Source organism: Hemicordylus capensis, chromosome 1 (genome assembly GCF_027244095.1).
Source record: "Hemicordylus capensis ecotype Gifberg chromosome 1, rHemCap1.1.pri, whole genome shotgun sequence".
Classification (NCBI taxonomy): Eukaryota; Metazoa; Chordata; class Lepidosauria; order Squamata; family Cordylidae; genus Hemicordylus; species Hemicordylus capensis.
The window spans coordinates 373,682,815-373,708,645 of record NC_069657.1 but is presented as its reverse complement, the minus strand read 5'-3'; the positions used below and the strand labels follow the sequence as shown (position 1 = coordinate 373,708,645).

At 44.8% G+C, this 25,831-nt stretch overlaps 2 protein-coding genes across 3 annotated transcripts in view; both read left to right on the top strand.

The window, feature by feature from the left end:
- Positions 1 to 6,332: 6,332 nt before the first annotated feature.
- The window catches only part of RPS6KA2 (ribosomal protein S6 kinase A2), a 308,882-nt gene continuing 289,383 nt past the window's right edge, over positions 6,333 to 25,831 (top strand). Inside the window, exons 1-2 of one of the 2 annotated variants that reach the window (XM_053296146.1) lie at positions 6,333 to 6,567; positions 15,991 to 16,044. In XM_053296146.1, coding sequence (XP_053152121.1) covers positions 6,499 to 6,567; positions 15,991 to 16,044 — 123 coding nt within the window. In that variant the 5' untranslated portion in view covers positions 6,333 to 6,498. The remainder of the gene's footprint in view (positions 6,568 to 15,990; positions 16,045 to 25,831) is intronic. The other variant, XM_053296119.1, reaches the window with a different exon arrangement.
- On the top strand, positions 13,470 to 14,096 carry LOC128337367 (transmembrane protein 192-like). The gene has a single exon (XM_053278299.1). The coding sequence runs from the start codon at positions 13,470 to 13,472 to the stop codon at positions 14,094 to 14,096; it is 627 nt and encodes a 208-aa protein (XP_053134274.1).

Below are 25,831 nucleotides of genomic sequence, written 5' to 3'. Positions count from 1 at the left end.
CTCATCAGGAATTGGTTGAGTTAAAGGGGAAGGGAATTCAGCATAGGGAACAGTTTGTTTAGTCAGACTGCGCATTAGGAACTTATATTTCTTTGTATGTGTGTGCTTTTTCATATTCCTAATACTGTTCTATTATTGTTTACCTGTAACTTAATTAAAACAAGAAACACTAGCCTACGTCCACCCTACCTAGGGTGATGCAAAAGACTCTGTAAACATTTAAGCATGCCTAAGACAACCTATTTTTGTAACCTACTAAATGTTTTTGAGTGTACCTAAGAAAGCTAGAAACCTCAAATGGAAGCAATAATTGAATAAAACTTTTGCTTTTTGTTTTGTTTTTTTACAAGCCTCTCAGAGTTAGTTTTTAACTCAGGAAAAAGGGGGAGGGATTTCTCTGGTGCAAAAGTGTCCTCAAGCACTCAGCAGCATCAGGGTTTTTTTTCTCTCATCCCATGTAGGCATACACGTGGAAGGTTTTTTTTGGATTTGCCCAATATGCAGTTACAGAGAAACCCAAGCACCCAATCCACTGGTCCGGTTCTCTACAAGCGTTTAGGGTGCCTGGTGGCAGCATTTTAAATCTACCTGAAATATAGAAAGGTTTTATGAGAAGCCCACCCAGGCAGAACAGCAGGGATGACTCGGCAATTTCTTTCCCTCATGTGAGCTAGCTCTGAGACAAAGGCTTTAATTTGCTACACTAGTCCATAGGACTTGCATGCTGATGGTCCAAGGTTCAATCCCTAGCAGCATCTCTGGGAAGGGCTGGGAAAGACTCTGCCTGAAACCACTGAGAGCCATTGCCAATCAGTGCAGACAATACTGAGCAAGATGGACCAATGGTCTGACTTGGTATAAGGCAACTTCTTATGTTCCTCTGACAGGAAAAATGGTAATAAACGGTTGAAATGGCAAAATCAGCACATTATTTCCATGTAGAAAGCCAAGGGCTTTGCATATCTGCCTGTCCCTGTAGCACTTGTGGTGGCCCCTCACCCCCTCCAATCAGTGAAGTGCTTTCTCTGTTGGCTGGAGAGGGTGAAGGGCCACCATATGTCCATTCCTCATACCAATCAAGCCTGGTGTGTTGATACAAGGGGAGTGGCCAGTATGCAATAGGGTGCCCTGTCTCGGTGATGGGAGGTGTGGGAGGCACAGTGGGGAGTAATGGAGCAAGGGGCACCTTGGCACCCCCCTGGCCCCATGACCCAAGGACATTTGTCTCCCCCCACTTCATTGCCCCTATGCATCTGCCTATTTCCACCCATTAGGGAAGCTAATGGAGGCCTAGTGCATTTCATTTAGGCTTGGTGCACGGGAAGCCTTCTCTCATCTACTCCAGATCTACTCCAGAATTCTGGTGAAGTGAAATAGATTTATTTTACACCAAAACTATTTGGAGCAGAATCTAATAGTTCCACTCACCTTAATCAGGCCTAGATCAGAATTAACCGAGGCAGTCATTAAGAACAGTAGTGTGGTATAACCAGCAGAACTGGCATTTACAAATTCATAAAACCCACTACTAATGACCTGGGACAGGGTCATATTTATACTAAGTTCAGAGGTAACTTATTTATTTATTTCATTTTCATTTTATATCCCGCTCTTTCTCCAAGAAGCCCAGAGCGGTGTACTACATACTTAGGTTTCTCCTCCCAACAACCCTGTGAAGTAGGTTAGGCTGAGAGAGAAGTGACTGGCCCAGAGTCACCCAGCTAGTATCATGGCTGAATGGGGATTTGAACTCGGGTCTCCCCGGTCCTAGTCCAGCACTCTAGCCACTACACCATGCTGGCTCTTTTTTACTTTGGTTTTCTACAGTGATCAACTCTATGTTAATAATCTTGTTGATAACTCCATTTTAGTAATTTTCATGGTAATTTCTCCAGATTAGAATTCTATTGTTTTTTCTAGACTCACTGGGCAGCATCCAAACTAAGTTAGTCATGACTAAGTCCCATTGAAATTAATGGGTGTTAAATTAGTCATCACTAGCTTATCTCTATTATTTCAGTCATGCTTAACAATGACTGACTAGTCCAGATGCTGCCCATTTACTTTATTAAAAATGAATCAATACTTCAGTTTGAAGCAACAAGTGAAGAATGCAGGCATAAAAATGTCACATGGATCAACATTTTCAGATCTGGCACTTCACCCAAGCCTAAGACACTGGGCTTCTGCTTTCCTCCATCTCCAAGGCAGTCCCTGGCTTGCTTACTTTATGAGACACTTTTGCTTTGCACCCCTTCTGTAGCTGAAGGATAGAGGTTTCCAGGACTCATTAAGGGTCTCTACACAAGCAGTGTGGAGAGCCTGAATGGGGTTTGCGAGGAAAGTGGGCTTGACCCGCTTTCCCCACACACAAGCAGGAAGCCCTCCCTGGGCAGAAGGCCTCCTCCTGCACCCAAAACCCAGGTTAAGTGGTGGGCTACCCAAATGGGTTTACCACTGTGCAGTGAAAACCAGGCTGAACTCCCTTAGCCCAGTTTCCACTGTGTGTGAGCATAGCCTCATTTTGTAGACTTGGGGAAGTTGGTGCCATATTTATTGTTTGTTTGTTTCTATGCAAACCACTTTTAGAACAGTTTAAAAACAGTATATAAGTAGTAGTAGTACTGATAGTAGTAAAATAGGAGTGATGACCTACCTCATAGGATTGTTAGGAAGTGGGCTGAAATAAGAATCACCAAGTACTGGTAGTGCTATACACATATTAAATAATTAGTATATAAAATTAGATGTATATTAAATAAATCTTGTTGGGAGGGGATCAGATTTTTACTGTAGCAGAAGGCCCAGCAGGTAGATACCAACAACCTGACAAAATCACATACAACAGAAAACCTACAGATGAAGGAACATAAGAAAAGAATTAGGCAGATGTCAAACACTGCTAAGGGAAATCAAACAGGGTGGTTTTTTTACTGGCAAAAAGGGGGATGTATCTTATTTTAAATAGCTTTCCAAGCTGTAGATGCTTAACTCAGAAAACATGCACATTATATTACAATTCCTTTGATAGAAGGGTAATTTAGAAATGCATATTTAATGTATTTTACATTATCTTTTCACCGACATAAGAGTCACAATGATGCAGCAGAGCAGGGATCCACTTAACCCTTCCTTTCATCTTCAGCAACTGTCAGCAGCCAGTAAGAAACATCATCATGACATAAGCAAAGCCCTTGCTAAACTGTGCATTGCTGTGTCATAAGAGAAAGCAGAGGGCCCATTTGAATGACCAGTGAAATGGAGGATAGGCTTACCTGAGGTTAACCTCAGAAGCCAAGAATCATACCGCAGATTATCTGACAGCTGCTGTTCCATTGCCTCCACCTACAACCCCCCTCCCTCTTCCTCTTCTGCCAAGCACATCACTTGCCCAGCAATCATTGGCCATGATATGAAAGGGGACATGCTTGCAGGAGGAACTTGAGTGCAAACCTCAGATCACTACATTCGAACAACACAATTGGGTCAGCGGAGCTCCAGTTCCAGCAAGCTACCTAACTTCAAACCAAGGGTTCAATCCTCAATTCGAAGGTTGCAATGGAACCATGTATGTGGGATTTCCCCGCATTTGGATTATAAGGAACACCGACCACAGGTGAGTGTAACTGAGGGTTGCCGTATCATCCGAACTGGGCCAGAGAAAGGCAGAAAAGGAAGAAGCCATCATCTCACTTGAGAGATTATTGTTGGTATAAGTGGCATCCAATGTTACATCAACAATAAACTCCAGATTTCGAGGCAAGCAAAATCCAGTTTCTATAATAAGACACTATTTTTCCAAATCTGCATGACTTCTGGAACCCAGCTTGTGTCGCTCAATGGATATTTGAAACTGAGTTTCCCACATGCAAACCTATCCCCTACACTGTGCTCTGAGCCAGCTACCAAAGACAGATGAAATTCAGTCTGTCAAAAACATTTCAAACTTCTGAGCCTTTTTTCATGAGTCTTGGAGGAAAAATAAAACCCTCACTGAATAAAACAATTAGAGTCTCAGGGCCATTGGTTACCAGAAGTAATTCATTCTAGGGATGTTACTTATGCAGAATAGCTGAACAAATGTAAGAATTAATTGTCTTGCAGTGGCTTCACACCATTCTCTGAACAGTTTTATGTGGAGGTACTGCTGCAAAACAAATGTTTATGAGGCACCAAGGAAAGTATTTTGCCACATGAGCTCAGCAAACATGACAGCTCATTTCACCTAATAAGTAATTTAGATTTTAATAATCATCTTCTTCATGTTCATTAAAAATCACAGGAGATTCCCACAACTGCACACTGGATCTAGGCACTAGCTTATTTTTAGAGCTGTTCTTTCAAAGAGACAGATCAAAAATGTTTCATCATATAAAAAGTCATTGTTCAGATTCTGTTTCATGAACCTGTAAAGATGTAGGAGATAAAGTATTGCAGTCAAGGTGGGATTGGCATTTATGGTGACAATATCATATAGTATAGAGAGGGAGGTAGATATTGCTGGCTTAGACATTTGGGTGCTCAGTGTGGGCATGCTGACCTGTCCTTTAAATCCTTCTGCTTTCTTATTTCATTGTTGTTTCCATGTTTGATGGCTTGCATTCTCCCCCTCTCCAGTGCAGGTATGCACAACTCACTGGGATTTCTTACAAATACAGTTATGCCCCCTGGGGACTGGATACTTCTGGCCCTGCATACAGTGGCTCCCAGCAGCGCCACCATCCCTTTTCTCTGCTTCTCCTGCAAACAGGGGTGTAGATATAATTGAGCGGATGGGTGGGTTCAAAGAATCCGGGCTCCTGAGGGCCCTTCAGCTCCACCCCTCCCTATTTTCTACATTATCTCCCTTACTCTGAGGGGGGCCACCAGGGAGAGGAGTGAACACAACCCCCCTCTCCCCTAGCTACAGCCCTGCTGCAAGTGCAGTGAGGTGTTTCTCTGCCTCATAAGAACATAAGAACAGCCTTGCTGGATTAGGCCCAAGGCCCATCTAGTCCAGCATCCTGTTTCACACAGTGGCCCACCAGGTGCCGCTGGAAGCCACAGGCAGGTGCTGAGGGCATGCCCTCTCTCCTGCTGTTACTCCCCTGCAACTGGTATTCAGAGGCATCCTGCCTCTGAGGCTGGAGGTGGCCTATAGCCCTCCAACTAGTAGCTGAATATAGACCTCTCCTCCAGGAAGTTATCCAAGCCACTCTTAAAGCCATCCAGGTTGTTGGCTGTCACCACATCTTGTGGCAGAGAATTCCACAAGTGGATTGTGCATTGTGTGAAAAAGTACCTGCATTCATTGGTCCTAAATTTCCTGGGAATGAATTTCATGGGATGACCATGATTCTAGTGTTATGGGAGAGAGAGAAGAATTTCTCTCTATCCACGTTCTCCACACATAGGAACACAGGAAGCTGCCATATACTGAGTCAGACCATTGGTCTATCTCGCTCAGTATTGTCTTCACAGACTGGCAGCGGCTTCTCCAAGGTTGCAGGCAGGAATCTCTCTCAGCCCTATCTTGGAGATGCCAGGGAAGGAACTTGCAACCTAGATGCTTTTCCCAGAGCGGCTCCATCCCCTGAGGGGAATATCTTCCAGTGTTCACACTTCTAGTCTCCCATTCATATGCAACCAGGGTGGACCCTGCTTAGCTAAGGGGACATGTCATGCTTGCTACCACGAGACCTGCTCTCCTCTTCTCCAACTCCATCGTCCCACACCATGCATGATTGTATAGACTTCTATCATGTCTTTCCGCAGTCGTCTTTTTTCTAAACGAAATAGCTCCAGGCATTGTAGCCTTGGCTCATAAGAGCGGTGCTCTAGGCCTCCTCTCCTCCTGACACAGCCAAAGAAGCCAGCCTTCCCGTCCCAATCCCTGCGGCACTCTCAGAGCTCCTGCAGCAGGAGCTGCTGGCAGTTCAAAAGGCGGCACGAGCGGCAGCAGCCCTTGGAGTAGGAGAAGGGAGGGGAGAGCGCAGCGCCTCTCTTCAGCCCCGTGCAGTTGCTATAGCAGCCTCCGCCGCCGCGGCAGTCTCCTCAGACTCAACTTTCACCCATTATTGTAAGAGCAAATTAAGGTTTAAAAAAACAAAAAAAACCCCAAGACACCACAGTAGGTTGGCGAGAGAAAGGAGAGGTAGTCGACTTGAAAGGCTGCGAAGGAACAGAAGCCTTTCCCTTTCTGCTGCCAAAGAAAGTCAATTTGCGGCGCAGGGCTGTAATTACAGCTCTCATTCCGCCCCCCCCCCCGCCCCTCCTCCCTCAAACGAAGGTTGCGCGAAGCAGCGGCGGCAGTGCAAGGCGCTCTCCTGGCGGCTGGTGCCTGGTGGTCGCTCCGGAAGCCATTGTGCCGCCAGCCAGACCCCCACCCGAGGCGTAGCGCCCTCTCGTCGGACGCTTCTTCGGCTTCTCCTGCTCTTTGCTTGGCTTCCCTCAGGCACTCCTGCGACGCTCACTCTTTCTTGCTTCAGACAGTCTTGGAGACCGAGACAGTCCCTCAAGATGCCCATTGCCCATTTACTGGAGCTATGGAAAAAGATAGAGGTGGAAGTGGAGCCGATGGAAACGGAGGTGAGCGAGCCCAAACATCCCACGGCGGCAGTGCCAAGTTCCCTGCATGCAAAGGGGGCGGCGAGGCTCCGTAGGAGGCGCATTTGCCTCCTTTATATAACCGCTTGTTGGTGAAGTCTTCTCGGAGCGCAGGGACCAGTCCTCCCAGTCCCGGCGACTCTTCTGTTCCGCAGAACTTTAAGCCCTGCTGCTATTGTTGGGTCTGCCAAGTAAGAGGAGATCGGATCCACTTGTTGATATGCCGTTCACAGTACGGCAGGGGGAGGGAGAAGTCTAATCTGTTCCAGCACTGGCACATCTGGATGGCTCACATTTCACCTTTGGTGGCTCTGATCAGTGTGCAGACCGCTTCTGCATCATCCATTTGTTCCTCAGCTGTCCCCAGGGCTGAGTGGCCATGCAGGTCCACCACCAGCTATGCATGCTCGTCCAGAAATAGTTGTGTGCTTCTCAAAGCTGACTTTTCCTGCACAGTGGGAGGATGTCCTTGGCGGGGGTGGGTGGGAATCAAATGTGTCTCCCTTTCCCCTCAGGACAGTAGTTTTCAGCACAGAGCTGCTGGACTGCAGAAAGGTGACGTGTACCCTATTCTCAGTTAGGACAGAGATTGATATAGCGAGACTGTTGGTCCTTAGGGCCACTCGTTTAGTGCAGCTCGACAGGCACACTTTGTTTCTGTCGCTTTGGTTGTGTGCCACAGCATCCAACCAGGTGCATGGGCAGCTGCCATGCAGTTGTTTCGACAGATTTATGAAGAGTGGTGATCAAACCCCTCCCTTAAGAACAAGTAACTGTGATCTTCGATGGTACATTCCAGTTTTAATTTCCTGCTTCAACATGTGTGTGTGTGTGGCAAAACAAAAAAGGAGAATTGTTCTCCTTTTATGCCTTTTGTACTTGTTTGAACTTAGGTGAATGAACAGCATTCGTGTGTTTTCCATATCACTGTCAAAATGCTGTGCATTCAGCAGCATCGTGTGCTAAATATTTATATCAAAATGAATTGTTTCTATCTCTGACCTGTCAACATCACAAAAAGTTGATGACAGCCTGAAAGTGATCATCATTTCTTGATCGTTATAACATTCTGTTTCAGATGGGCTGGATGTTGATACCTACAATACTGTACAATTGAATTTAATAATTATGGGGTCACTTCTGATAACTGAAATGAAAATAGATTTAGACAGAAATTTTAAAATGTTAGTTTTGTACCTGTAAAATATCTTCCCCCCTCTTTCCCTACAGAATTCAATATTCAATAAACATGTAATTTGACAGGGGGTAGTGGAAAGGGGCATAACTATAATACGGCAAGGGGAGACAGTTGTCTGGGGGCCCACTGCCTTCATCCCCCCCTGAGGCAAGTCACATGACTGACTCCCCCAGCTGTGCACCCGCCCAGTCTTCCTTCAGTTGTATTCATCCTCCGAAATTGATGTGAGTGTTAAGACCTGGAGCTACCAGAACAGCATTTCTTTCTCTAGTACCATTAAATGACTTGCATCATCCACAATTTACAAAATCTTTTAAAAAATAATTTAGGATGATGTTCTATTGTGGCACATAGGTTCTCGTTCTCTCTCTCTCTCTCTCTCTCTCTCTCTCTCTATATATATATATATATATATATATAACTATGCTTTTTGTTACCACTATTCAGCCTCATTTAAGATTTCTTTACTTCATGAGCTGAGCTTCAGCGAGGTGGGGGGCATTTTAAAATCTTGTCTCTGGGCCCACTCCAACCTGGTAGTGGATGATCATTTTAATTCCTTCCTTACATGTATAGCAGGTGAAATTAAAACTGCAACCATAAACACATTTACTAGGAAGTAGATCCCATTGAGTAAATCCCACTCAGTAGAGGTTGCTTCTTAATAAAAATGCATAGGCTGCACAAATACCAACATATATGCAACTCCGTCCACTACCAACAATAATCACAACAGAACTTTTATCTCTTAACAAGTGGGTATTGTGTAATGCCCTCTAGAATTACATAGGCAGCGTGCACTGAATTCACAAGAGTGAATTAATGGCCAAATCTTCCTCCTCCTACCTATTAACTGTCAAGAAAAGTAGGCCTACACAAATTGTGAATCATCAAGCAGAATGCAGGCCACCAGCTATGCCTGCCAGGGCAATTTGACCCTAGGCATGTAAATCTCACTAGCAAGGAATTGATGTTATTTCCACTGGGCATTGCACTGCACAGCTGTGTCTGTGATACTATGATGGAAGTCCGATCCTATCTTGAAGCAGGGTGGAGTGTTTCAGGCAGCAGAATGTGGGCCAGTTCTCAGGGCCAACAGCAGTCCATCCAACAGCACTGGAGACAAGGCAGACTAGTTTGGTGATTGGAGAGGAGAAACAGCAGGAGAAAGAGGTGGAGAGAGAGGGAAAGAGAAGGAGCACTGATTTTAGCACAGAGGTGAAGAAGAGAGGGTCAGCATGTGAAGCTGCCAGTGTTTGGATGGATGATAGCCATTGCCTTGTGGTGCAGAAGCAGTGGCAGCAGCATGCCCTATCTAGCAGCACAGGGGAAGAGGGCAGCGTTTGGGCTGGCAAGGGACAAGGGGAAGTATAGAGGCAGGGCAGTAGCAGCACAGAGGAGTTGGGGGCAGTGGCAGCAGGAGGATGGGGCATGATGGTAGAGGGCATGATGAAGAGGGCATGATGAAGTGCCCAGACTAGCTGTTGTCTCATATGGCCACACAACAGCCACCCTTTAGGAACTCCTCCATGGGTAGCCCACATAGGTTAGGAAAGCAAAACATACCACATTGCTTTCCCCTTTGCTAATGAACAAGGAAGGGGCAGAGATCTAAGGAAGGAAGGAAGGGATCAGGATGTGTGTGTGATTTTAAGGGGTGGGAGGGAAAGGAAGGGGGAGCACCTTGGTGTCCTGCTTCAGGCAGCAAAATGTCACAGTCAGCACTATCACAATATTCTTACCTCACAGCCATCCAGCTGAATGTAATGGACTGATTTTTAAAAGAAAACAGACAGTTTGGCAGCCAGAGCACCTCAGATTTTTCAGTCTTCTTTACCTAACCTGAATGCCTGGAGAGTAGCCTTGTCTTCTGCAGTCACTAGCAAAAAAACATGTATGATACTTCTTTGGTTTTCAGTAGGTTATGCCAGTAGTTACTAGAATGTCAAGCAACATCTGATTAAATAAATCTAGTTAATTAATCATATTAATGTTACCTTGATGAAACACAAAACTAATCATTTAAATTTGCAAAAATGTGTATGCAAAGAAACACAAGAGTTTGGAAGGGAAAGGCATTCTTTTGAGAACATTAGTACCTTCATACTGTCAGAAATAGAGGGCTGCAGCCCTTGGCCATTACTCTGCAATCAGGAATTCAAGCAAATTCATTTAGTCACATTTTCAGAGTCCAAAGTTCTTTTGTTTAGGGAGCAGATTTCTCTTACAGAGGCGTAACTAGGGAAAACGGCGCCCGGGGCAAGCACTGAAATTGCGCCCCCCGTGCCCCCCCACACCCCCCTGCCGCCGCCCCAACATACATCTGACTGACACACATGTTTCAGAAAACTTTATCCTCTTTATTTATTATTGATTTGGTGTCCTGTGTCTCCCCCCTCCCTGCTGTGCAGACCAAAAAAGCAGAAAGACTGCTATGCAGCACATATTGTTGCTGCTACTAGAACATAAGAACAGCCCTGCTGCAACTGGGATTTAGGGGCATCTGGCCTCTGAGGCTGGAGGTGGCCCACAGCCACCAGACTAGTAGCCATTGATAGACCTGCTCTCCATGAATTTGCCAGTTTAATAGGCTCTTGAGTTGCAATACTGGGAAAGATCCTTCAGCAGGTAGCAGCACTTGGAAAGCAGCTGCCAGTCAGAGCAGATAATAGTGGGCTAGACAGAGCAATGGCTTGACTCAGGAGAAGGCAGCAGCTTCCAAATTTACAGCCATAGGAATCTGTTCCAACACAGATGGTTCTCCTAGATTTCAGCAGCATCACAGTAGCTGAAGTTTAACGTTGTGTATAGCTTTCATTTAGCGATTCTTGCTAAATGAAAGCTATGCACAACATTAAATCACAGCTACTTGGCTGGGCAAATCACCTAGTACCTAGTGCTTAAAAGCTGTAACTTCTGTTAGATTGCTTTGAATTGTACAGAAACCTGTATAGTCAGGTACATTTTGAACTTGATGATCCAAATCAAAATCATGTGAGAATATTTACCTTCCTGTTTACAAATCAACAAAATATATAAGTACTCTCTCACACCATTCCTAGAGGTAATCAGCTGAAAAACACTAATTATAACACGGAAATTGCCAGGCTTCCCTAATATTGCACTGGCATCCATCCATTGTTACTAATGAATTTTATGAAACAATTAATTTTTAGAAATGGACACTTTGCCAGTGAAAAATAAAGTATGGCAAAGTTTCCATGTTTGGAAAACTTTCCAGAGAAGATATTCAATCTCACATCTCTGATATCGCAGGAGAAATACAGAGAAATACAGGAGACATTTCCAATATTCATCATCAGAAAGTCTAGTTTCACAGTGGCAGTTATGTAACACTGGTGTCTGAAGAATGCTATTGTGAATTATAAACATTGCCTCAAACCCAACCAATGACCTGCAGTCTGGTCACAATCTAGTTATGCCTGAGTGATATAATTTATCCCTGGGATTCAGGCAACCTAAAATAGCTTAAAATGCAAGTATTCTGACATCCAATGTCAGATTTCTTGATTCTAATTTAATTTTGGCACTGGAGTTCTCATAACAATATATATATGTTCAATAAAACCCATACTGTAATGTAAGAAACTGCATACTGCTGAGACTGTTTGTAGATAATAAATAAAACTCTTTGCTCAGGCCAGGCCACTTGACACTGAACTGCTGCCCTTGGATTCACTTCACAGTGGTTAAAGAGTGAGTGGCACAAAGAAGAATGGATTTTTTCACTCTCTCAATACATATCTATTAGCACATATCCCAAGCCTCTTAAAGATTAAAGGTAAAGGTAAAGTGTGCCATCTAGTCGGTTTTGACTCCCAGCAAACGCACACCTCCCCTATCCCCCGCACCCAAGCCTGGCATGCTTGCAGAGGGAAGCCAACACAACTTAGCAAAGGGCTGAGAGACTCTGCGAGGGCAGAGAAGAGGAAGGAGGAGGGGCACGGCGAAGGGGAAAGTTTCTCTCACCCAGCCTCGGAGCGAGGACGCCCGCGCGCGACTTTCCTCCCCTTTCAGCCACTCATGAGAGCAGCAAGTCACGGGGGCTCACCTCCCCTCGGCTTCACCCCCTGACGCAATGACGAGAGGGTGCTGCGAAAACGACGGGCGTGCGGTGGCGATTTTGGCGGTGGCGGCGGCGAGTCGCCCGCGGCCTGCCGAGTACGGCGGTGGCTGGTGGCTGGCGTGGCGGCGATGGGCCCGGCTGTAGCGCGGCCCGAGGGGTGCTGAGGAGTGCAGGCAGGCAGAGCGACGCCGAGCCTGCCTCCTGGCCCGGCGTTGCCTCCCAACTGCGCAGCCTGCGCAGTTGGGAGGCGATGCCGGGCCAGGAGGCAGGCTCGGCGTCACTCTGCCTGCCTGCACTCCTCAGCACCCCTCGGGCCGCGCTACAGCCGGGCCCATCGCCGCCACGCCATGCCAGCCACCAGCCACTGCCGTACTCGGCGGGCCGCGGGCGACCCGCCGCCCGCCACCTCCAAAATCGCCGCCGCACGCCCACCGCCACACTCGGCGGGCGATCCGGGGGGCAGGGGAGGGGGGAAGCCACTTTTTGGTGCCCCCCACGTGACCCGCAAGCATGGCGCTGGGGCACGTGCCCCCCTGCCCCCCCTATCGTTACGCCTCTGTTCTCTTACTCTGCAGGGAATACCTCTTCTAAGATGGTGTCTGCCTGCCACCTATTGATTCTGGATGATTATGGAGGCATATATTGTGGCAGGCACCATGTTAGAAGAGGCATTCCTCCTGCAGGAATGCTTCCTTTTCTAATGTGGTGTCAACTCAGCTGCCCACCATTTTTGTAAGTACTAATATTAAGAGGGAATGAAATATTTTAAAAAAACACCCAAATATACCCAAACTGCTACTGCTACTACAACAAATATTTATATACCACTTTTCAACCAAGCTTCTCAAAACTGTGTACATAGAAACATTGATAATAAATAAGAGGGTTCCTTGTTTTCAAATGGCTCACAGACCTTTTAATTAATCTAATCAATTTATCAAATAAGTTTTGCATCTCATAGAATGCGATATTGGATTTGATTACTGGATCAAGAATATCCACAAAATGCTGAAGCTTGGGACTGTGTTATCAGGAAAATCTGCAGTCCTGTCTCATAGGCAAGACACATATTTTAGTTTGCATGTTGTTTCTCATAAACAGGGCACTAATTTGTAACATCAGGACTTACTTAGCTTCTACTGTAATCATATAATGCAATGTCTTCTGTGGTTAAATAATACTCTGTGTCTAAGCAATAAGAGTGCTATTTGGGAAGCTTGTCCTTTTAAAATTCTAATCCAATGGTGTGAGCTGAGTATGTGTACAAATCTGGCTGTGTTTTATGTTCTTTTCTTCCACAGAGAAAGATTTCATTTTCCTAGCTTTACAAAATACAGTCTGTCTTGACTTTGGTTCAACAAGATTATTCATAATCCTGTAATGTTAATTGAACAAGCCTGTTCCTGATTACTCATCCATACTCTTGCATGTTTAAAAAAGTCAGTTAATTCATTATTTGTTTATTTATTCATTCAGTTTTATACCACCTTTCTATAAGACATCCCAAGGTGGTTTACAAAAGTTAAAATACAGTAAAACTCCATAAAAATCACATTTAAAGCCTTAAAATCAGTAATGATGATGATGATGATGATGATGATGGCTGGAGCCCAGGCTGCAGGAGAGCAGCAGCTGGATAACGGATCTCTGGAGACAACACAAAGTATGGACGATGACCCTTTACTTGATGCTCCACTCCTCCCACCTCATTCACTGCATTCCAGGTTGCGTCCGAGGTTCTACAGCATACCTACAGTCTGCATGGCCAATATTCTGCTGCTCATACATGTGACTTTTGTGATTCTGGCTATTTTGGCAGGGGTGTTCTGTGTTCCTGATAATGATGATATATGTTTTGAAAAATACACTCATCCATTTAAAGTACAAACGACAATAATCATTGAGTTAGCTCTCTGGATCTTGCATGTTTGCTTTGAACGGTATATTCAGTACCACCACAGGAAGGTCAGAAGCAAAGGTTACCTCCTAATCTACCGAACCACACAACATCTTAAAAGCCTTCCTCTACTAATTCATTCTACGGGTAATGCAGCTTTGCTGCTGATCGTGGCAGTACAGTATACCTTCCCTGGTCATGCTAAACTGTATCTTTGCTGCATCTTTGGAATCTTGAGCATGGAATTAATGTGTTCATTGATATGCTTGGTTGTCTATTCAGTGAAAGTAAGTAACAGAAACAGGAAAACTGAGAGACTTAGTCACTGAGAGGCAGTCTCTGCCTCTCACTTTACCTGCCTCTCACTGCCTGAGAGGCAGGTAAAAGCCTGAACTAATAAAAAGGTCTTTAGTTGTTTTTTAAAAGCAGCCACAGATTTCAAAGAGCCGACATTCACTGGGAGAGCATTCCAGAGTGGGGTGGGGGGCCCCTGTCCCCATGCATGACAAAGAAAGCCCTGTCCCCATGCATGACAATTTAGCCTCTCTCAGCATTGGCACATGGAGCAAAGGCTCCTCTGACAACCTTGCTGGACAGGCAGAAAGAAATGCTTGGAAGCAGGCAGTCCTTTAGGTATCCAGGACGCAAATCATTAAGGGCTTTAAAGCCTCAACCTTGAATTGGATCCGGAAACAAACTGGCAGCCAGTGCAGTTCTTTCAAAATAGTTGCAGTATGCTCTGGATGAGCAGTTCCAGAGAAAACCCTGGCAGCTGCATCCTGCACCAAATGAAGTTTCCGAATATTCTTCAAGGGCAGCCCCAGTAAAGCACATTGCAATAATCCAGCTGCAAAGTGACTAAGGCATGAGTAACCGTGGCCAGATCCGCCTTCTCAAGAAAGGGCTGCAGCTGGCAAACTAGCTGAAGCTATGCAAAGGCACCCCTGGCCTCCACCCCCACCTGAGAATCCAAAAACTGAGCTGGGTCCAGCAACACCCTCAAGCTCTAACCCTAACCCTAACCAAGCTGGTTGAATCATCCTATCCCAATTTGCTTTTCTACTGACCAGCAGCACCTCTGTCTTGTCTGGATTTAACCTCAGTTTGCTAGCCCACATCCAGACCATCACTGTCTCCAGTCCCCAGTTCAGTACATCCACTGCTTCCCCAGGATCTGATGTCAGAGAAAGGTAGAGCTGAGTGTCACCTGCATATTGATGACACTTCAGTCCAAACCTCCTGATGACCTCTCCCTCCCAGTGGTTTCATGTAGATGTTAAGCAGCATGCAGGACAATACTGAGCCTTGTGGGACCCCATAAGAGCTTAACATTCTTAAGTTTCTTGGGATGTGATTCCTACCAAAACCGGTTGGACTTCTGAGTAAACATGTTTTAGGACTGAACTACCATGTTGCTTTCCCTTTCCCTTAAACTGTTCTATATTGTTGCTTTCCCTTTCATTTGTATGTTGTCTTTCTTTCATCTAATTTAAGTTGAATATTTTCTTAAATAAAATATGAATTAAAGTCTTGTGTAAATGAAAACAAGCTTTTATACAGTACTTTATACTTCACTCAAAAGATGGTAGACATTCTGATCAGCTCTGGAACCACACTAAGACCTTAGCTGTCCTTGAAAAAAATGGGCACAATCCAACTGAAGTTGAGCACTCTAGGCCCAACTGATTTTGGTGGGGGAGTTACTATCTCCTGTTGAAATCAGTGGGATTTAGAAATGCTTTGCTTCAGCTATAGAGTGTCCAGGAATTTATGGTTAATACCCAGACATCCCAGGCTCTGGTTCCCTTTGTATTTCTAGGGGTCATTGATCTTATTTGATCTTTTACCAAGTATCGAGAGCCACTATGATGCAGTGGACAGGATGCTGGACATGGCATGGGCCATGCTGACCTAGATTTTAACCAATTTAGCTACAATGCCCACCAGGTGACTGTGGGCCAGTCACCATCTCACAGTCTAACCTACCTCAAAGGGTTGTGGTGAAGATAAAATTGGAAAAAAATGTTCCAAACTTCTTGGAGGATACAAATGTGACAAATAAACACTGCTATCATCACCCTGCAATTCTGTATTGTCTTCACTTGAAAATGGTTAATAGTAATCTACATATTTAGTGCACATGTTTATTAGTTCCAATAAACATATTCATTATTATGTATGTGTATTCATTATTATACTTTTCTCCCTCTTTCTCATTACCAGCCAGCAACAGAGGATGCCAGCCTGGAAGAAGACTTGGATGAATCTACGAATGAGGTAATTCCATTTGGATTCTAGGACCAGCGGCCTTTCATCTTTATAGAAAACATTTAAGTGTTATATTGCTAGACTTAGATTTGCCAGATCTTCTGCCATTCAGACCTTGAGAGTCACTGTTGGATAAATATGTATACATCAGAAACCACAGTCATTGGCTGACTAGAGGCTTATCACATTTTAGATAATGAAGGAATTATAAAAACTAGCTGGCCTGGGCACAGAACATCTCCCTCGTTCTCAGCTCCCAGCTGCTTTCTCCCCCCCTCCCCCAGGTACTGTTTTTTTTCCACCACCCTGGCCACTTTCTCTCCCCGCCCACCTGTTGGCCTTATCTTCTCTGCCGCTTTCCTCACCCCATTTCCAGGGCACCATTTTTTCTCCACCCCCCCCCCCACCCGTTGGCCTTATCTTCTCCGCCACTTTCCTCTCCCCCTCCCCCGGGCACCACTTTTTCTCTGCCCCCCAGGCTGCTTTCTCCACCCTCCACCCCCCGCCGTTGTCCTTATCTTCTCTGCTACTTTCCTCTCCTTCCCCCCTGGGAGTCACTTTTTCTCCACCCCCTGGCCACTTTCTCCCCACCACACACACTTTCTCGCTATTATATATATAGATGAACAGAAAAATGTATATGTGTTTAAAATATTTTTATCCCACTTGGTCAAAAAGACCCTAAAACCAACTAACAGGAGAGTACAATAATCACAAAGCAGCAAAAACAATGACAACAAATATAAAACCATAAAGAAGGAGCTGGATTCCAAATGTATTTGCATATAACCCAAATGCCTTCTGAAACTCCGTGGCTTGCTTCATGACTCACTTTATGGTGTTCTCACCTCCCACATGATTGTGTGGTAGCAGGACATTGTGCCAGAGGGGAGGAGTCATCTGCACTCACACTCCTCCCCCATGTGATGTGGAGGGGCTGTAGACCAGCCCAGACTCTTTTTATATGTTCCTCTAACCAGCAACTGTGTCATGCTGCTTGAGCCAGCTGTGGATTTATTGATGCTTGGAAGTATGGGTGAACAGACTCCTACTGTTACTAGTGGGGTGGCAGGCTGAAGTCAGAGAGGCTAGTGGTGGCAGGTGATGAGCTTTTTGCACTAGCTTCTGGTGCTGCCATTGCTCCGCCCTATTCACACATTCCGTTGAACACATGTACAATCTGTGTACAATGTAACATGCATACAGCTCTGTACACAATGGGCAGAGCTGTAATTGTGGACATGGGTTCCAAGAACCTGTGCCCAGCTGCTGTTGGGGCCATAGCACAGCCTGCCTGCCACCTCTTCTCTTTCTGCTGTGCGCAGTGCACCCCTTTTCTCCCTGCCATGCATGAGTGGTGGCAGTGGCGGTAGCAGTGGCAGCAGCCTGCCTGAGGGACCAGCCCAGGGTAGGCTGCCCTGCTTCTCAGACACCACCACTGCCACCATCCCATGTGCTGAGGAGAGAAGAGATGCCAGGGGGCCACCGCTGGATGCCCATCATGGCAAGTGCTGTGACTCCAGTGCGGTGAGGAGAGAAGAGTATTGGCGCTGGCATCGCAACAAGAAGAGGTGTGGGGTGGGGGGTCGTCGCCGAGGGGGGAAGCAGGTGGCCTGAGCACAGGCTACCTATGCCCTCCTTACACCATTGCTGTAGACACATAGTATACATTATGCTGAATGCACAAACAGCAGTTCACTTATTATTTGTACCTGTATAATTTGAAAGGTTCTGTATCCAGATTTACTTTTAAATTGAACATATCTAATGTGATTTTTCTTTATCCCATTAAATTAAGAACCCATTTGATTCAGAGACAAAACAAGATTTTCAACAGTATTAGGAAATACTAATATTATGCAGTCTTTCTGGACTCTTATAGTTAATCCTACGTCTATCAAAATTTAAAAATACGAATACAAAAAAATTTATATATCGCTTTTCAACAAGTTTCCCAAAGCAGTTTACATAGAAATAAAGTAAATAAATAAATAAAATGGTTAAAATGGCTCCCTGTCCCCAAAGGGCTCACAATCTAAAAAAGAAACACAAGATGGACACCAGCAACAGCCACTGGAGGGATGCTGTGCTGGGGATGGATAGGGTCAGTTGATCTTCCCCTGCTCAGTGCAAGAGAATCACCACTAAAAAGGTGCCCCTTAGCTCAGTTAGCAGGGGACATAACTGAGGTAAACATATTATTAAAATGGTAACAATCCATAGTACTAAAAAAGTATTAATTTGAAAACAGGTGCAAGCCCCAGGCATTTTCTTCAGATTGGCTTGATAAGTAATATCTTTGTAAATCACGTTTGATTTACTTCCAGAATTTAACTAAGAACAGTTAATGGGATAAAACATACTTGGGTATGCTCACAGTACCGTTAATATGTAGCCCAGTGTATTGAAAGAAGACTACATATGCCACACAATATTGATGCATCTTATAGACAATGGCTGTACTTCGTTCATTCCAGAAATAGGTTGAGGTTTTGTTTTAGTTCTGAAAAATATCACTCTCTAATTCCATTGCTGAATTGAAGCCTGATGAGGACATAGCTCATGTTCAGTTCTAATACAATGAATTACTTGATGTAATTCTGCCAGGCTATACTTTTGTTCATTCTCCCCTAAACTTGGCCACAATGAACATAAATCAGAGTAGTTATCTGAGTCATAATAATAAAATAAATTTCCCGAGAGTCACTCAGAGTTAACTCAGTCATAATAATAAAACAAATTTCCCCAGAGTCAGTAATATTTGATTTTTGTCAGTGTCTTGAAGGAAGGAAATAACTAAGAGAACTGTAATAGTACCAGTGATGGTCAGTTCCAACCACTGGCTATAACTATCTGTTTAATTTCTGTGAATAACTAAACCCAAAAATACCATTGAAGTAGCCAAATTTGCAGATGACACAAAAATATTTAGGGTAGTGAAATCCACAATGGATTGTGAGGCACTCCAAAAGGATCTCTCCAAACTGGGGGACTGGGCAACAAAATGGCAAATGTGGTTCAATGTAAGCAAGTGTAAAGTGATGCACATTGGGGCAAAAAGCACCAACTTCACATATACGCTGATGGGATCTGAGCTGTCGGTGACTGACCAGGAGAGAGATTTTGGGGTTGTGGTGGACAGCTCATTAAAAAGTGTCATCTCAGTCTGCGGCAGCTGTGCGCGGCAGCTGTTTAAAAATGCTAATTCCATGCTAGGAATCATTAGGAGAGGGTTTGAAAATAAAAACGCTAATATAATGCCCTTATACAAATCTATGGTGTGGCCACATCTGGAGTACTGTGTACGTACAGCTTTGGTCACCGTATCTTAAGAAGGATATTGTAGAACTGGAAAAGGTGCAGAAGAGGTCAACCAAAATGATCAGGGGCCTTGAACACCTCCCTTACGAGAATAGGCTACAGCATTTGGGGCTCTTTACCTTGGAAAAGAGGTGACTAAGGGGAGACATGATCGAAGTGTATAAAATTATGCATGGAGTGGAGAAGGTAGACAGAGAGAAATTTTTCTCCCTCTCTCACAACACCAGAACTAGGGCTCACTCCATGAAACTGAAGGTTGGGAAATTTAGGACTGACAAGCAGGAGTACTTTTTCACACAGCACATAATTAATCTATGGAATTCCTTGCCATTGGATGTGGTGATGGCCACCAGCTTGGATGGCTTTAAAAGGGGTTTAGACAGATCCATGGAGGACAGGTCTATCAATGGCTACTAGTCTGGTGGCTGTGGACCATCTCCAGCTTCAGAGGCACGATGCCTCTCAATACCAGTTGCAGGGTAGCAACAGCAGGAGAGAGGGCATGCACATACCTCTTACCTGTGGGTTCTCCAGAGGCATCTGGTGGGCCACTGTGTGGAACAGGATGCTGGACTTGTGCCTGATCCAGCAGGGCTGTTCGTATGCTATGCTATGCTATACTATGCTATGCTATCATAGATGGCAATAATGTGCTCTAATAGTGGGCAAATGCCCATTCAAATGCCCATTCAAACTTATTCACATGCAAAGTAAAAACAATTTATTTAGTTAGCCATTATATTTCTATGGTATCTTTTGACCATATTGTTCACAGTAGCTTCCAACAATCATAATAAACGTTCATAACAATAAAGATAAGTTCAATCCAAAATTTTGTAGTGCAACTAATGCAATTAGCTTGCCCATTTTGCCCCTACCATGTGCCCCCTCAAATTTTTTTTCCTGGTGGTGCCACAGCAAACTAATGCAATTTGTTGCACTATAAAATGGCAACTAATTTTAAAAACCTGCAAATTAAGAAGCTGCAAGAACCAGGAACAGAATGTTAAAATGTTTACCCAACCATCCATACAGTTTTTACAGTCTTCTGAATATAAAAAGGTGAGCATGGCCTGGCAGTATTCCCTGGGGCAGGAATGCCTTAATAATGGTGCTACATCTGAAAACGCAATTCTCATCATGTGACTGGAGGTTATTTGAGCAAGTAAAGGTGGTTTCAGGAAAGGAATGCATGTACAATAGCTTTTCTGGAGCATGTAAATGCAGAGTTCTTCTCAAACTAGCAAGGGCAGCTCCAGAGGGAGGCAAGAGGGAAAGCACAGCCGCCCCCCAAGTGGCTTCCCCCTGGCCTCCCAATTCTGTTTCAAACTTTAATAAGTGGGAAACAGCTTGCCCACCCATAAATTCACTTTGCCCCTTCTGTGCCCCCCCCCCATTTTTTTCTGGTAGTGCCACTGAAAACCAGTCACCACCTGATTATAGTCTGTTTCAGCATGAAATTATGATGAAATGTCATCATAATAGATAACCATTCACTTTCATAAGCTCCTGTCATCTTTGGATTTGTGGTACCACCCTCTTTGTTCATGACTCATGAGAATAATCCATCTGATTTCTCTATGGAAGCTAGAGAAGGACTTCATTTGATTATCTGGATGCATGTATTGTAAACAGGGAAGATGTGGAACATAAACCAAGCACAACCTTCTAGTAGGAGTACACTTTTAATAATGAAAACTCCACTTCCATCCCATCAGTTTACCCACATCTCTTGCGGAGGGGGAGATTAACTCTTAGGTTACCATGACATTGAAAGCTCATGCAGCAGAAAACATTCCTTAAGGTATTCAGGACCCTAGACCATTTCTCACAATTGAAAGATCTACAGTTGTCAGTGAACTAAGAACTTAACCTGCATCTGGATTTGGAAAATGCATAAACACGAATAGTAAAATTAGTTGCATAATTTACTCAGAAAAAATGGTTATTTTAGTGATGGTCTAAGGGTGATTCAAATGTTTGGAGGCTTCAGGGGATAATTCTGTGTGCAAGTGGCTCCACAGAGAGCTATAACATTTGAAAGCTGTTTGCGATATAGATTATCCCAATTATATGACATCTCCCTGCCAGTGGTCCCAAGGAATGTGCTTTTGTGGAGTTCATTATGCACATCAGAGCCTTGTGCTGCCTAAATCATGTCCATTGTTTTGCATATAATTCACCAATTTCATCAAGTTGCCTCCAAATGTGCACTTTAAGACAAGAGTCAAAGAGCTACATTTTTCTGATGACCTCTGAATCTAAGACAACCCTGTGCAGCTGCATTCATACTGCATTCATAATGTTGATCCATTCATTCCAGGACCCATTTGCCCAGTGACCTATGTAAGTATGCCTGAATGTTCATAGGCTACATATGACCCATACCCTGAAACAGTTGAGGGTATCAGCTGTTTGTAGGGAGCCTGAATGCATGCAAGTGAGTGTACAAAAAGGGACCTCGAATGAGAGTGGAGATTTCTTCCTGTATGTGTAAATTCCTACATCTACACCACGTTAATAGAATTATAACTTGGGAACACAAGGAGAGGCACAGCAAATTCTTTTAAAAACTCATTGTATACACTTAATCAACATCCATTGTGTATATGTTAGATGAATTAGAAATAGTTGAGAACAGACTAGGCAACATTTGTAAAGAAATATGCCCCTCTCTTAAGAACAAAGACCTAGACATTGCCTTCATTCCTGTTGTCATGCCAACAATAATCTATTCAAAACAATTCTGTGCTTGTGTAATACTAAATTCAATCAACAATATGAATATCCTTGCATGGACATATTAACATTTTTCATTTATAAGCTAAGGAAATCCAGAACAAATGTTTGCCTCATTTAACCATAATTTCCTACGGGCATTTTGGAAATAGTTTTGTTTAGGCATGATAACAAGAAATTGGTGGCTTATAATCATTTATCTTTTATCATTTCGTCCATGTTCAGTCCAAACAACTGATATAGGTCATGATATAGTAAGAACTTCTGACCTATGTCTACTTGCATTATAATGTCATGTGCTGACATTTCCATTCTGTTTTCACTGGGGGGTTGTTGCTGAGACTACTTGGTGGCCACATTCACACCAAACCAGAGTTAAAAGGGGTAGAGGTTGGATTCCATATACTGCCGAATGTGTGAAACCATGGTTTTGCGGCAAAAGCGACCCGAGGTTTCCCTTGCCAAACTCCAATTTGAACCTTTGGTTTGTAGTGAGTGTCCCTGCTCCAACCTGAGATTTCAGGGTGGGAATGTTACATCTGAATTCAGGTGGTGCCATGTCCCGAGTTTCATGTTGTTTCTGCTCCAGAAATCATAGAGAGGGCGGCGCAGACCAGCCCTGAAACTCAGCAGCTCTATGCTTCCACGCTACTCGCTGCCTGTCTTTTGGATAACTTTTCCCAAGCGGCCAAGTCCCAACGCTTCTCCAGCCATTGCCCAGCAACAGGGATGTGGTGACACTGTGTGGCAAAGTGAACAGCAACAGTGGTGGGTGGCCGGCTTGTGCTTTCTCTCATGCTTCCCCCTTGGGCAAAATATTTAAAAAGGGGATAGTATGATTGGGTGGCCACCCTGTGGAGAGGTCTCTGCAACTCTGGCAATGAAGGAGGATTAGAAAAAGCATCTAGAGTCCCAATGGCACCATAAGCTGGACAACCCTACCCTGCTCAACACATATGACACATGCCAAGGGAGTTGTGTGCTTTGTCTTCATGGAAAGGCGGCCACAACATAGATGACACATGCCAAGGGAGTTGCCACCCATGTCTTTGTTGAAAGATGACCCTAACACAGATGTCACATGACGATGGAGTTGTGGCCTGTGTCTTTGTCGAAAGGCAGCCCCTGTCATTCCTGATTGGCTCAGTTCTGTTTTTCTTTACATGTAGGTAGGAGAAGGGGGGCCCAACGCCTTTCCCTTGTGTGCAGGTATGCAGTCTCTGGCATTACTCATGAGAAGGACCATCAATCTGGAGCAGTATTCCATCCATTTGCATGAGTGATTTTCCAAGTGTGATGGATACTGCTCTGCAGCAGACAACTCCCTTACAAGAGTGAAAGACCAGGGAGACATACTATTCATAAGAAGGGCCATACATCTGGAGCGTTACTGCATCCCATTGCTAGAAAGATTCTTCCTGTGCAATGAGGATGGCTAATGCTTGCTGTGGCAGACCACTCTCTCATGAGAGTGAGGCTTTGGAGACATGCATGCGGACCGGAGGCTAATGCCACATGGTCTAGATGCTCCAACCATGCAAGGACCAAGCAAGGGTACCTCAACAGCACCATTTCCTGTCTTGGGGTCACTAAAGACTGGGGATCCCCACACCTGTCATTCCCCATGGCAGCCAGTCTGCATATACCACAACGCCGGTCAGAGCCTGGGAAGTTTGAATGGGGAGAGGGATCTCTCCCCAGCACTTTCCCACTATGCCCACCGAGGATTGCCCCGACACATGGAGCGGCCAGCAAGGCACTGGAAGGTATTCAGTTCAGTGGCGAGGAAGGTACAGATCATGAACTCTCTTATTAACCAGTGAGAATGGGGGTCCCACATGAGTGGGCCCCCCCGGTTTGAATAGCCTATCTCATGAGGGTGCAGTCTGGCAGAGAACCAAGGCCCACTGAGACCCTAGTCCTTCCCAGTGGACTGGCCCTCTCATGAGAAGACTAATCTGCAGCCATCAAGCCGGCAAGGGGGCAGGGGTGTTTTGGGGGTTCCTGGTCTGCTTCCACTGGATCTGCCATCACAGCATCCTCCCTTGTTTTGTGGCCCATACCCCAGGGTACTTTGCCCACCCTTGTATACATATCCCTTCCTAGGAAGTCATTATGACCCCTTCCCAGGATTGCAGGAAAACAGTGTCCCTCTTCATCCTTTCAAATTTAATGTGCTTGTGCAAGACTGCTTGTCTGCTGGCCTCTTGTTCAGGCTGTGGTGCAAATGGCGTGAGAAAAAGGGTTGAAATGCCATTTCAAAGGGTTTAAATGTCTCTCCCCGGCCAAGGGCAGGCAGTCCCTTCCAAAAATGCACAGTTGTGCTGCACATGCCCCCTTCAAGATCGTGGCCAATGACTGCAGCCCTGATGACATGCCAGTCCCTTTGCCAATCTGGCAATATGAGCATCATGGAGCTTGCTGGGATATGGACTCGATGGGCCAGGAGGAGGGAGGAGCACCACTGTCCTAAAACTTGAGGCTACCGGACCACAGTTGGATGAATATCTGCAATGCGATTCACGGTTTCAAAAATTAACTGCAGGTTTGGCAACCTCCGTTTCCATGTTACTTGTGAATGCAGCCAGTGTTTCCTTGATTTGATATGGTGAAGCTCTTTTGTGTTGTTGCTTACTGCATGGTTCCAAGTTCCCTCCCTGACATCTCCGAGGCAGGGCTGTGACTATAACCTTGGAGGAGCTGTTTCCAGTCTGTGTAGACAATACTGAGCAAGATGGACCAATGGTCTGACTCAATTTAAGGCAGTTTCCTATGTTCCCATGATCTCTGTTTTATTAATAAACAAATTTTCAGCTCAACAAATGCAGGCAGATGGGCATTTGGTGTTCATTTCAGACTTCCTCATTCTGGTTGTTATTAAATGTGAGTAGAGTAGAATAGCTGTTTGTACATTTATTTTGCCCTGTGGGGATTGGTATGCAGATATGGCAGGCTTGGCAGCAATAGAAAATTCATGGGGAGCCATCGTGGAAGCATCAGAATTACTTCTGAACAATAAGATTCCTAATAGATTTCTCCGGCTGCATTCGCATGTAATGTGGAACCAGAGTTGAAGGGGCCAGCAGTTACTAGCCCATTATGTCCAAATGCAGGACAGCCCCTCAGAACTCCAGTTCTGCTCTGAGAGCAACCCAAACTGCAACCCAAACTGCAAACACTCTCCAAACTGCAATTTGTACCCTCAGGTTGTAGTGAATTTCACCACTCCAACCCGAGGTTTAACGTAGCCTGCGTTACGTCTGAATGCAGAAATGCAGACTGCATTAACTCCAATCCGAGTTAGGGGAAGCCTGCACATCCAGTTCCCCTTCCTCTCTGCAGTCTTGCTGACTGCAGAGAGGGAGTTTTCCATTACATCTGAATTTGGACAGGAGAGTGGGGGCAGGGGGGAGCAGAACCGCAGCTCAATTGGACCCATGGTTGCACGTTACATGTGAATACGGCCTCAGTGTAATTGAAGTTTAGATCCTGCCACATCATACTTTTGGAATGGAGGAGACTACACTATACACTTTTAAACTGTTCATTCATTCCGTTGCACAGTACCGCTGTTGTGGGATGGTAGAACATACAAACCAGACAACCTGGAATATTTATACCTTTCTTTTAACGTGTTGTGGGTTATTAATTTGTTAAACCAGCATTAATGTGATTGTCAGAGATGCCAAACTATGGCTCAGTCCAGCTATCACATGAATTCATGGTTTAATCATGG